Source organism: Limulus polyphemus, unplaced genomic scaffold (assembly GCF_000517525.1).
Source record: "Limulus polyphemus unplaced genomic scaffold, Limulus_polyphemus-2.1.2 Scaffold3763, whole genome shotgun sequence".
Lineage (NCBI taxonomy): Eukaryota > Metazoa > Arthropoda > Merostomata > Xiphosura > Limulidae > Limulus > Limulus polyphemus.
Window position 1 is genome coordinate 30,125 of NW_013669373.1, and position 14,658 is coordinate 44,782.

The 14,658-nt window shown below is 34.2% G+C and overlaps 1 protein-coding gene across 1 annotated transcript in view; it reads right to left on the minus strand.

Annotated features, from left to right (window-relative positions):
- Positions 1-1,864: 1,864 nt before the first annotated feature.
- The window catches only part of LOC106469997 (death-associated protein kinase 2-like), a 74,553-nt gene continuing 61,759 nt past the window's right edge, over positions 1,865-14,658 (minus strand). The window contains exons 7-9 of the mRNA XM_013930516.2: positions 12,553-12,598; positions 2,063-2,125; positions 1,865-1,942 (exon numbers count right to left, since the gene is read on the minus strand). Coding sequence (XP_013785970.2) covers positions 1,865-1,942; positions 2,063-2,125; positions 12,553-12,598 — 187 coding nt within the window. The remainder of the gene's footprint in view (positions 1,943-2,062; positions 2,126-12,552; positions 12,599-14,658) is intronic.

Here is a 14,658-nt window from a genome sequence, read left to right on the forward strand (position 1 = left end):
GGTTTCCCGAAGCTGACTTATTGATGGTATTTTTCTTACATTTGCTCCTCAGATGTCCTTGCTCCCCACAGTTCCAACAACCTTTCTGGGTAGCCTTTCCTGTGTTCAAGTTGCTGGCATTGAGCTCTCTTGTGCCCAGGTTTGTTACAGTGCCAGCAAAGTCCTTCAAACTTCTCTGAAAGCTGCCCTTTTCTGACCTTGAATCCTGATGACTGTACCAGCCTTGGTACCTCTGTGCTGGACGTAATGTAGGATTCGAATTCAAGAGCTCTGGCCAATGCATCTTGTATAGTAGAAGGGTGTGCTTGCTTCACTTGTATCTTCAGTTGTGGACTGTCTAAGACGTCTACAAACTGATCCCTCAGCAACAACTTGAGGACATCGGGTGGCACAGTTGAGTAGGCCTTGTGTGCCATACTTTCCCAATCCTGTGCCAGCTCTTGCAGGCTCTCTCCTTTGGGTTCCATACCTGAGTTTTAGAGCAGCTACCAGTGCTCTATAGTTGTGCTTGTCGTCTGCTGACAACTGTCCAAGTATTTCCAGTGGTTGTCCCTTCAGGCTCGTTGCGAGGTACACTGCTTTCTGCTCCTTTGTCCATCTATTCATTTCTGCCGGTAGCTCAAATTGTGCTCTATATGCTTCCCATGGTGCCTTCCCATCGAATTCCTGTGGCTTCCTTCGTACTAAATCACCCCTATTGCTGACACTCATGTCTGGGATATGACTTCTGACAGGACTGAAGATGTCTGCATTAGGGTTTAGCTGCGGGGTCTGGAAGGGGCTTTCCGTTGTCTGGGGCTGATTAGGTCGATGGTTAATATTTCTCCTTGTGTAAAAAGCAGTAAATCATCCTTTAATGCATTTAATTCACGTTGAAATTTACTAATCTTTTCCATTTGTGTATGCTGGCTTTCTCTCAATTGTTGGAGACTTTCTTCTTGTTTGTTTTCTTTTTCCTCCAACAACTATTGTAGTCTCTATTATTTATTTTGCTGTTCGAACTGCCACTGCTGCTGTCTCTCTTCTTGTTTCTTTTCTCGTTCTTCTTGTTTCTTTTGCTGTTTTTGTATTGCTGCCATCAAATCTACTAAGCTGTAGTTTGATTTGCCACTTCTCGTTTCCATGTTCTTTTTTTTTTCTCAGTCCCACTCTCTGACACCAATTTGTTGCGACTCTGGTCGTTTTTAATTTCCGCTATACATTTTTTTCCGAAGAACTTCAGCGATACAAGCCCTTTCTTAAATAAAACTAGTTTATTCTTTCTCAATACAACTTTGCAATACACAGAATTTCTACAGTCACTTTAACTTAAACAAGCGCTATAATTCACAACGATTTACGCACTTTACTTACGGTCACTACCACTTGCTTGACTCAATTATCTGTCTCTATGTTCAATCTCTCTATCTGCAATTATTTGCCGGGCTTATATACTAAAATAGAGGGCGCCTGGAAAGGACTAGAGTTGCCAGGAAAAGTCATGATCCTTCTAGAAACTCATGACGTGTTATTAGCGTCAGGTGACTTCCGCTGTCGTAACAGCATGACTTTCAACGCTACGTAATGTATGAAAGAGATTCCAACAAGGAGACACGTGCTCAAAGTATAGGACTATATCATAGGTTATTCAGGTTTTTAAAAAATATTTCAATAAAGAATTTTAAAGAAAAGTGTCGACTGCAAACATTGGGTGGCAAGTTTGAAGCACAGTCGCAGTTTAACAATGTGTTTAAGAACTTATGCACAAAGATACACAGGGGCTATTTGTGTATGGTCTTCCTTAATTTTAAACTGATAGACAAGAAGGAAGGCAACTAGATAACAGAACCCTCCGTCACCTTTTGTTTAATCGAATAGAGGGATTTCACTGTTTTTTCATAGCGACCCACGGCCCTAAAGTGCGGCGTACTGCAATGGGATGCGAAGCACTAGCCCTAACAGTCTGAGTTAAATAAGTAATAAGATTAAAACATCTGAACTTACGACTTCCTCTATATCACGCACGAGGAGCGAGGTTATTTGATTTGATTATAAAAACAGTTGTAAGAAAAAACAAACTCACTTTCCATTTCTGTCGCACTTCAGCTTTTACAGTACTGCTGGTTAGTTGGTCTTCTTTGTTTTGCTGAAAAGAAGAAATACAGATGTATTGAAATATAAAATTTTATGATATTTACTTATTGTAAAGACATAGTTCGCATTACATGTTCATAAAATAGGTCATATGTAATTACAAAAAACATCACATTTTGGCCTCAAACTTAACGAGACGAAAAACGGAAGATTCTCAATGAAACACGCTTGTGTTGTGCTATTTTCATGTTCGTCTATGGTATGCTACAACAGGTTGTAATCTACAACCTTCTTATCAAATATCGCAACTAGATCTATGTATTATATGATCCTAATTTCCCAGCTCTTGCAAAAATTTAATGCGTTTACTTAATGACACTGGCTTTCGGTCTGTAGAAATCCTGAGATCGATTCCCCAAAGTGGATAGAATACAGATAGCAAGCACACTGTGCAGCTTTGCACTAAGAAAACAATAACGGCTTGTCTTTAGGCACTTTCCCACGTACCCGAAATCACTGCTGCAGTTTATCTACGTAGACATGTGATTCTTGTTATAAAACTTCTTGGTGTCGCCTCTGACATAAGATAATGGAATCTTCATAAGTCAGCTTAAACCACAAATAATACTTGTGAATTTGGCTTTCTATCATTTCCTTTCAAAACAACCACAGGGAGATAACTAGAGTTGGATTAAAGCTGTAGAGGACTCATACCCTAAGCTACAAGTTGTTTCTTGTTATTCAGCTCAGCCGTGAAAAATAAAAAAATCGAGATAAAAGGTACACTTACCAAACTGATCAAAACGAGATAAAACAAATTACATATAAACAGTGATATAAACTAACTACATAGATGAATAACTAGTGATACCACAGGGGTGACTTATCACTCTTAGGCTAAATTCAGCCTCCCTAGTGACCACTTTCTCCTGATATGATTCCACATATCATATATATTTCTGTTTTAATTTGAAAATATCTGTGTTTATACAACAGCTCTGAAAATGTGGACCCCTGAACATCTTGGCCCCATAGATTTACTTATGGTAAATAAAGTTACTAATGCTAAGTCCTTCCATTCCTAAATTTTAGCTGCTCACCAGGGGGAAGGAAAACTGTCACACTGTCAGCACCTTGGCTATTACTTACCACAGAACAATAAGTCACTACTAATATGATAAGCTCTATGAAATATAAAATTGGTTTTATATTTAACAGGTATAATACTCTAAACAAGATCATACAATCCTATATACGTTGGTTTATGATGTATTTTCATTTCCATATGATCACCAAAGGTGCTAATGTCAAGAATCAAGAAAGACAAATTTGGAATATTTTCTTTTTCAACTGTAAACACAATACAAGGATGTTATTTATGTAAGTGTACTTGTTTCTTAAAAATGACAAAAGTATCATCAACATACCTATGGTATTATAATCAGTTGGCAATCAATGATTTATGAGCATAATGAAATGATTTATTTAGTGGTGGGGAACATACAACATGTTTTAACAGACCAATATTCTGTCAAAACATGTACTGTGTTCCCCCCAGAACAAATTACTTCATTATACTTATAAATTGTTTTTTGCCATATTATAATAATAATAAGCATAATGTGCTTCCTTATTCAAGTACCTATGGTATGTAATACAAGTACCTATGGTATGTAATACAAGTACCTATGGTATGTAATACAAGTACCTATGGTATGTAATACGTTCAAGATTCTCCAAACAGTTATTTAACCATTGTGCTTTATGAGAATAAAAGACAAAAGTTTGTTAGACTAGGTGATAACGTTTGAGCCCATAGCAACACTATCTGTCTGACCATAAATACTGTTGTCAAATTTGGAATGAGATTTCTTAGTAGTAAGATTTAATAACTCAATAAAAACTGATTATTTTAACCCTTATATGTATATATCATTTTGAAAAAAAACCTGTTAGTTTAATTACTTCTTATGAAGGAACTGGTTTACAAGAACTCAATATCAAAACTTGTTCAATGACTCTTAAATCTGCCAATTTTTTTAGAGTTCTCAAAACTATTCCTAATCACATATTGATTCATTTTCAAATGCTTTAAAAAAAAGAACTTTAATTTTTAGGAAATCATTGAATTCCATCGTAAGCCTTTACTGCTGCCAACTGACAACTTGTTCCATAAGTCAGTCACCCTGTTGGAATAATTAAATTGTCTTAACTAGAGCCTAGCTTGTCTTTATCAGATCTTAAACTTATGCCTCTATATCATACTATCTAAAGAATATCATTATGAAATCAGAGGCCTTGATTCTATAAATCCTCAAGATAATTATGTATGTTTCAATAAGATTACCTTTCACTCTTCTTTTCTCATATTAAAATAAGTTGAGAGCATTTAACCTATCCATATAAGATAACCATTCCATCCCTGAATTCATTCTAGTAGCCTCCCTCTGAACCCTTTGTAGTAATTCAACATCTTTACTTAGATAAGGAGACCAAAATTGTATGCACTAATCCAAGAGAGGCCTAATTAGATATTTTTGTAGAGAGATAATTACATCTTTTGACTTGTAATTAGTATTTTATAAATTCAGCATAACATTCTCTTGTCTTGACTACTATTAAATACAGAACACTGGTATAATGGCTTGAGTGATCTGTCAACCAGGATGACATAATCCTTTTCTTCAATCACTATTGAGTTGGCTCCCTTCTATATTAAACTTGTAATCCAAATTATGATAACCCAAATACACTACCTTGCATATAATATTGTTAAAGACCATTTCCAAATATCTTTCCTACTGATTCAAGTTATTCTGTAATACCTCAACATCCTCCATACAGTCAGCTAAAAATACCTAGAGTTTAATGTGATTACAAAACATTACTTGTGAATTTACTAATTATGCCCCTGTCAATAGCATCTTATTTATTAATGATACTATACATAATTCCAAAGTTATGCATTTCCATCACATTGTGGTCTAGATGTCTGTAGATATTAGAATAATTACCAGCTTTAAGCTTCAGATACTCTTTTTTTTTCCCCTGCTCTGAACAGTGCATGGTGGATCCAACATAATTTGATCCACACCAAAGAAAAAAAAACAAATCAATGAAAAGTTTAAGAGCATCAAAGTTTTTAATTAATTGTTTTTTTATCTTGAAAACATTCTATCTTCTCAACACTCGTTTCACATATTGAACTTTGAAAATATTTGGAATTTACTTCTCAAAACATACCTGTATTTACCCATAAGTGGAAGACTGATCTAGAAAAATTGATTGTTATAATTATTTTTATTTAATATTTTTAAAAACTAGTGAAGAACCTAAAGGACAGTCCTATTTCTGCAGAATCTGGAAGAAATTTTGGTATTACTATAACAGGATTAGGCTTAATCCAATTTTATTTGTATAAAAGACAATTAAATATAACTAAGAAATAAACTCCAACTTTTAATCATTTAAGTCAAAGAAAGAGTCAAGCCAGATAAAGCCAATGACATACTAATTTTGGATAGAGATAGTAAATAAAGTAATTGCATAATATTAGATGAATTTAGATTTAGAAAACTGGATTGTGATTTCACAAAAAAAAGTCAATTACAAAGATATTTGTCAAACTTAAAGAAAGAAAGATAAAACAGTTAGTGGTATAGTTTACAAATTTATTAGATCAGTAGGTTCTCATTATTTTATTTTGTATGGTTTACCAAATATTGATAAAAATAATTGTCCTGTGAGACCAATAGTTTTTAATATAGGCACTTATAACTAGAAACTTGCAGAGTATTTAGAGTGGTTTTAATTTTTATTTTCCCAAGGGTGTTTCTGAAAATGTTCCCATGAAGACCGTAGGTCATTATTAATGAGTACAAGTAAAGAAGAGTGTATAATAATAATATGTTAATCACACTATATCTGCTATATTGAGTGCCGACAGGTCTTTCGTCAATACCAGGGCTCTTTAGGACGGTTTGGATACGACAAACATACAAGTGATTAAGATGCTATTTTATTAGCAAATGGGTTGACAACAACTGTTACTGTAATAACTGAGTTAAGTTGTAGAAGTGTAATTTTTTTATGAATTTTATTCACGTCATAACATAATGAAATTAGGTTAAGGACTGTGTAAAACTATATTATTTATTTATTGTAACACTATATACTATTAATTATAATTTCATTCAATTTACACATAAGAAGCCATGTAAAACAGTTTGAATGTGCTATACCTAATTGTTCAATAGTCTTCTAAAAATAATCCTCACACGTTTTCTAATATAAGCACTTTACGAAACAACTAGTTTGTCACCAACAACTCTCTTGAAAAGCTTATTCACGTTTGCTTACTAAAAGTTATTTATTCTAAAAACTACAACAGTTTTCTAGCTTCGAGTACATGAATTGTGTTGTGTTTGAATTAATTGTTTGCATCATACACATATATGAAATGCACCACGTGATTACTTCTAAGATCCAAACATGTAATATACAATTATAAAACATTAATCAGCACATTTTTATACTACAAAATAACCTAGGCCACTTTATTGCTTTCCACAATAAACTGTTATAAAATAACTAAAGGTGTGGCGATATGATACGTGAAGCCGTGATACGATTGTATTGATACATCGTACGATACGACTATCGTATCATGAAGTTGTGATACGATTGTATCGATACATCGTCACGAAATTTGGCAAGCTTTCAGTAAACATCACAAGTCTTTTGTACTGAAAAAAATCACAATTTCTAATAAAGTATTTTTTAAAATTAATGATTCAATAAAGGAAGATGAGTATTGAGTAGAACATGTTGTCTTCATTTCTTTTATGAAAAACATTACATGCAAAGTAACATAACAAATTAACAATAACAAAATAGATAGACAGCTACTAACTTTTTTACTTCTCTTGCAAGCTGCCATTTAGTTGATTAAACCTGAGAATTTGAAAAAGCACTGTAAAGTGTGAAGTACTTAAATAAGACAATGTCAGTAACATAGATAATAAATTACAGACAAGTCTGTTAAACTTTGTAACAAACCGTTGGTAAAACTTCTGTATCTAGATACGTATCATATCGAGGCATCAATATCTATCGTATCGTATCGACTATTATGATGAGATACACATCCCTAAAAATAACATTATGAGAGGCCGTTGCTCAATTATATACACAATGTGTTTATGACTGAAAATGTTTAACTTTCGTAAAAGTGAAAATGTTAATGGAAGACAGAATTTACTAATCCTTTATAGGAAATTAAAGAAAACAAAAAATAATAAGTTTACTAATTAAAAAAAAAACTTTATGTAGCAAATTAACCAATTTTTTACTATTCAAACAACAAAAGATTAATACAGGGACAAAAACAGAAAATGTAAACAATAATCTAACATCAATGAACAGGCACTGGCAAACACTAGTACAACCCTCGCATGAAAATGTAAACATTAATGAACAGGAAGTGGTACTTACTGGTGCAACACTCATATGAAAACGAGAAGGTTAACTACAAGTCATTTGAGAGCCGCAATTGCGACCCAAATGACTAGGATTGTGCTTGTAGTTTTTAAGTGTGAACGCAGCACAAAAGTCAGACAAGACTGTAAGAAATCAAAGTGGACAAATCCTCTTTTCATCGCCTCCCCCCTCTGACCTGATTGAAGGATAAAACCACACTATGCTAAAAGAAGCACCTGAAGGACAAACGTTTTCATAACCGTTACAAATAATATGTAATACCGATAGCGTAAATTTCTGTAACGTTTTAATATTAAACGTACTTGCTGCAGTGATTAAGGAATGTTTCTTTTTGTGACACTCTCACAGTGTTAGTCTTATTTATAAATACTATTGCTTCAGTTGAGAAAATAGTCGATGAATTGTTGTTTTCACTATCAGTATTTATTTGTTTGTAATTAAGCACAAAGCTACACAATGGGCTATCTGTGCTCTGCCCACCACGGGTATCGAAACCCAGATTCTAGCGTTGTAAATCCGCAGATATACCTCTGTGCCACTGGGGGGGGGGCACTGTCATTATAGTTTGGAAATTATCTTAAAAATAAAAATGCAAAAACGTTCTGTATTTTCAGATGAAACTACAACTGAGATTTAAATATTAAATCTGCAAAATTTGGAGATTCCTACAATTTGTTTACGGAACGAGAAAAAATAAAACTATGTATGTTTTGGATATTCACGCAAAACTAAACATATCAGTACAATCTGCTCTAAACTATAATTATGAAGAGGTAGACTAAAGTGAAGATAACTAGCAAACTGCCTGCTCAAATTTTATAAAAATTTCAAAGTCCAAAGTGTGGAGAGAGAAATATTTTACAGAACAGGGCACGAACCATGGAACACATAATTTGAAAGTAGTGGCCTCGAAAGGAGCTTAAAAGGTGAAGAAACTTCAAGCTAATGTGTGAAACGCTGGCATTCCAGTTGTTCCCTGATAGCTCCTCAGACAGCTAGCTAATTAGGAAAGCCCTACCAGGAGTGGCGGTAAGAGCATGGACTTTCTGGGTTAAAGCTACCCAAAAGGTGCCTTAGCCTCCCCTGTAGCCCCTGCATCTAGTGAACAATGCTTACTGTTAAAGTTGGTTCACTTTATAAATAATACAGTATGTGTGTCCACAAAATATAGAATGTAGCAAATTCATTTTTTGACGACCCCACCTCAGCACCCTCTCCGGGAAAAGGCTGGCATCTACCCTAATGCTAATTACAGTAAGCAGAGAGCGAAAAATAGAGAGAGAGAATGGGAACAAAAGAGAGTTGTCGTTGTTTGTAATTAAGCACAAAGTTATACAAAGGGTTATCTGTGCTCTGCCCACTACAGGTATCGAAACCCGGTTTCAACTATATGATTATTAACAAAGATATTGCATAATACTGTGCGAATCGAATACTTAGTTTTTTAGTCGAAATAATTACTTTTTGCTTATTGTTATTTAAACAAATAAACACATTAAAGTTTCGCATTAGTGCTTATTATATATATCGATGTATGCTTAACTCTACTTTTCTAAACTGACTTCAGTAACTCGAGTATATAAGGCTGAAAATACCATTCAAAACTGAAACCTATTTGATTAATTAATGCAGTTTACTCTTTCTATACATCGGAGATGGGGCGAGTACTGGAGATCAGTAATCGAATATAAATACGAATACTTCATATTTTTATGAATAAGAATACATAGGAATGTATTCATGAATACTTTTCAGGTAATATGAAATAATGATAAAATAGCAGACGTTAAGATTTCAATGCTTTTATTTTATGAAACAAACATTTTAGAAAGTGATACAACGAAATTTGAACAAATAATAACATTCCAATACTTTTAGTTTTCAAAATGCAATAACAATCTTTTAGAAAATTTTTTTAAAGGAGATTTATTGTCTATTGTTCTTTATGAATATCATCTTAAATTTTTTATCATTGAGGCGGCCTAGCGTGAACATTTCTTCAGTGCAGAGACAAGATTGAAATTATATCTGGACTGCATGCTGTCAATCTCAGTCATCAGCCCATAAACAGTGCATAACTGGAGGTAACAATCGTCTGACCCTGGGTGAAATCTGTTGTCTCTTCAAAAGGTGTAAGTATTGTCACCAAATCTGCAAGTATGGTTCGATCATGAAACGTAAGTTTCCATGTACCAGTATCTAAATTATCCAACTTCTCTTCGAGAATCTACAATAAAGACTTAACCAATTTAATTTTTGAGTTCCATCGTGTTGGTGTCCATGACTGAACTCTGTCCCCTCGCGTTGATTTTCGAATGTGGGACAAGATGGCTGATGCTTTGGAAATTAGTTTCAGTAGTGGTCCAGTTTCTTCCATTCCATCCCTGACCAGAAGTTGTAGCGTGTGGGAAAGCAGGGGTCATGTTCAGGAAGAAATTCCGATAAATTGTTTGCCAATTTAGATTCATCCAAAAGTTCATCTTCTGAGTCACTCACTATCTGTAGATGAGTTATCATCATCGTTCACACTAGGTAGTGCTTGCGATTGAAATCCAGGCAAGTAGAAAGCCTTGATCATGTTGGATTCGTTATCAGGTGTCACATATGACACCTTGTTCTTGATGTTAAAGATATTTATTATTGCATCATGTTGAGTTGCAATGTCATCCGATGTGTGACGTTCCTTGAAACGTCGACATCCCAGTATGACTGTATGAATTTTCCAGTTAAGTATAAAATGACCAATAATTCCAAGAAAGCTGCACATTTGTCTCCTACTCCAGATATTCACAGTGACATTGATGTCGGGTACAAGTTGTAGTAGAGAGATCACTTTTTGTTTGACTTCATTAAACCTGCTCTCGATCAACATTGTGGACAGATGCTTGCGACTGAGAAGAATATACCGAGAATCCATGGCAGCCATTAGATCTTGAAAATCTTTTGACTCCAACACTGAGAAGGGTTGTAGTATACTGGCAATAAAATTGACGAGTTTGTTAGCGATGTGCTTTTGAAGAGGATGTGTATACTTATATTTAGTTAATTATGTGCAGTACGCTGCTATTGTAGGCTGCTGCACCTGGGCAGAAGTACCAGAGCCAGATGTAGACTTCTGTAGCTCTGCCTCATGATTACGCTAGAAATACGCGTATCTCATTATATAATATAGAATATGTTTTATATTGGTTTGTTTGTAATTAAGCACAAAGCCATACAATGGGCTATATTTACACTTTGCCTTGATCTGACCAGATCTAGTGGTAGGAAGTATAAAGTGTTCTTGTACCATTGAAAGTGGTTTAGTAGCCATCTCACATGACTTGACTGGATTAATAACCATGTAATATAATAACTTTTAAGGTGGTTTGAGTGTATTGACCTGATTTAACCCTCTCGCTACGAGCATCCTTACTGTGCATGTCACGATGTTTTTAGTAAGTTACATTTAAAATTTAATTAAACTACCTTTTGTTCATGATATATACAAATTAGTAGAGCAAAAAATCGTAGCTAATAGTCCATATTTTAACAGTGTATAAGTTTAATTTCTTAATTTTATAAGCAATATTTAAAAAAAATCCTGAATTTCCTCTAGTGTGAGAAGTGTGACTTTTTTTAGAACGTATCTCCTCTTCTCTAATTTATTTACCACCCTTCAAAGAAGTATAAAATTTAACGTAAATTACTCATTATAAGATTGTCATCGCTCAGGCAAAGCATAATTTTCATAGCATTCAATTTTGTTTGGTTACATAGCCATCAAATACAAAATCAGAAGCCTCTTAACACATTCAACTGTCAAATACTCTCCTTCAGGATCTGTCAATAGTTCTCTCTGACGTTCAATGCTATATTATTTATAATAAATAGAAAGCCAATGTTTTTGTCTCTCAAATGACGTACTATATTACGTTGTTTCTGTATAGAAAAGTGTTAATTTCTCTTTCAGTACAAGCTTCGTTTTCACGGGAAACTTTCCCGTGGGAACGAAGCTTGTACTGAAAGAGAAATTAACGTGCTGCGGATGTAATAATGACAGTCTAGAAATTTCATGAGTGCAAAAGTTCACATTTACTCTTACAATATTCAGTATTCAGTAAGCATTCAGTGAATACGAATACCCCAAGCTGCTATATACATGACACAATATCGTGTGACTAGTTTTACATCATATTCTATATTATGAGCCTAATTCATAATATTTTCAACACTATCGACTAATTATTGTAACTAAAACTTCGTAACTAACGTAGACCCACATTAGTGTATTAATAGTAATATCTTAAATTTGATGACAGCGGCAAGAGAGATAATTTATTTTATTCTAGTTTAAATCTTCAGTGCTTTAAAAATATCTTGGTAATATAACTAACATACACTCCTTCACTAATTGTATTCACTAATTGAATCAAACAAGAATATGTTGGCAAAGTAACACACGCTCCTTTACATATTTCTATCAAGGGATGAATCAAGACAAAAATATCTTGGCAACATAACACACACTCCATCACTACTTGTATCAAGGAGTGAATCAAACACGAATATCCAGGTAATATAATACACGTTTCTTTACATACCTATATCCTGGGACGAATCAAACACGAGAATACCCAGGTAACATAATACACGCTTCTCTTTTACATACCTCTATCCTAGGATGAATCAAACACAAGAATACCCAGGAACATAATACACGCTTTTCTTTACATACCTCTATCCTAGGATGAATCAAACACAAGAATACCCAGGAACATAATACATGCTTCTCTTTACATACCTATATCCTGGGATGAATCAAACACAAGAATACCCAGGAACATAATACACGCTTCTCTTTACATACCTCTATCCTAGGATGAATCAAACACAAGAATACCCAGGAACATAATACACGCTTCTCTTTACATACCTCTATCTTGGGATGAATCGAACACAATAATATCTTGGCAACATAACACACGCTCCTTTACCTACCTGTATCCAGGGATGAATCAAACACTGGTCCACGGTAGTTCGTTTCCTACGGTAAGAAAGAAAAAAAAATGGAAGTTCACAAACATGACATGTAAGAGTGAGCCTTTACTTGTTATTTGTTAATCATATACAGCGCGTGTTACTGATGAGAACGGTTGCTAAGGTACCGTTTAAGAATCAATAGTTATTAGACAGCAAAATAAGACAAAGCTGTCATATTACACTAACACGTACACTGTGCCCTACTTCTTCTAAATACGTCAAGAGGCGTAAAATACACACTACAGAATTTTAAGTAATAAGCACGCATCTAAGATCTAATAAGTAATCTTATGTGATATAAAATCATCTATATTACAAGTAACTTTATAATACTTGCCTTAGAAACGACTATTGAAGCTTTTAAGAGGCCAAATTCAGAATATATTGTTATTCTCGAGGTACATAAAAACATGGGGGAGTGGGGGGGGGGAGGTAGTTGGAAGTCACAATTCTCGATAACCCGAAAGATCTAAGTCGAAATGCCACAGACGCGTGAAGGCAGCATGAATACAGTGAATTTTGCATGAAATTTATTCCCTAAGCATTCGCCATTTTATTCGCTTTTAGTATATATAAATCAACTTCCGATGTATCATGTTGGTTATAAACCTTATAAATTCGGAAATCTGATTAAATAAACTCTTGCACCCCAGTGACACAGCGGTATGTCTGCGAACTTACAACGCTAGAAACCGAGTTTCGATACCCGTGGTGTGCAGAGCACAGATAGCCCTTGTGTAGCTTTGCGCATAATTAAAAACAAACAAACAAATAAAAACTCAACCTAAAAGTCTTGATGATTACGCTAAGCAATTTCGTGTAACTGAAGATTAAGTATAATTATGTTTAAAAGTTGAATGAATCTTGATTTGAGTTATGCGATGGCCACAGTTGAAAAGTCCGATAAACCACTTGAACAGATGTATCAATGCAAATTGCTACCAACCGTTTACTATGCAACAATAGAAGGGCATTCTGTCTGCCAAAATCAAATTATTTACTACATCCATACTACAAAAGACACAATATCAATCAGTGCTCTGTCTTTAAAGTATGCTATTTTGTTTATTTATTGTTGCTTTCATTAATAATATTAGTTAAACTAGTTTGCATATTGAATGTAATTATGTTTTATTTTCATTTGTCGTTCATTAATATAATTTTATTATGAATATTGTTTTATATTGTTAACATAGAATTTGTATTTAGGACTAACCTAAATTTCTTAAGATAACAGAACCTCGTGAGATATTACTGGGATTACGGCCGAAAATATCGTTAACTGCAAGGCGACTCAATTGATGAAACGATGTATTCTAATCTTTATAAATAGAAATGTGAGAAAATTTATACTGAATTAGCTACACTGATGGCCTGGTTGATTTTTAGTTTCGCTCTAAAACATAGCTTACTCTGATCGGAAGCTATTGTTATATTTAGGCATTTCCAAGCAGCAGGCAAGACTTGTTTTCACAACTTCTGCGCTTATTGTGAAATCTTTGTAAGATAAGACCATATTTTACTGCAAAAGAAAAAAAGGAAGAAAAACGATGTAGCTGATCACGATTTCTACTAAGAAAACAAAAGCCCAAAACATCTTTTCACACTTTGTTTTCCTTACATCACACTTCCCTGCAGTAATCCCTGCACGTATTTTTAGACAGTGAAGTTTTGGGGCCATTTATGGTACTAGCAATATTTATTGAATTTTTTTTCTTTATGTGCATGCCAATGTTAACGATAATTTATAGAAGTGTATTGAAAATAATTTTGTTTGAGAGCAAAGCCACATTAATCTATCTGATGTGGACACCTTGGGAAATTGCGTTGTAAGTCCTTAGACTTACCATGTCCCACCGACAGACATTGATGTGGACATCTCGGGAATTTCGTTGTAAGTCCTTAGACTTACCATGTCCCACCGACAGACATTGAAAAAAAAACATTACAGTAATGATCTCACGACGTTAGTAGATGTAACATGTTAATTATTAATAATCGTTTGAAGCCATGCATCAACGATACATCAATACTACAGTTATATGTTATTGTTGTGTTTTAGCA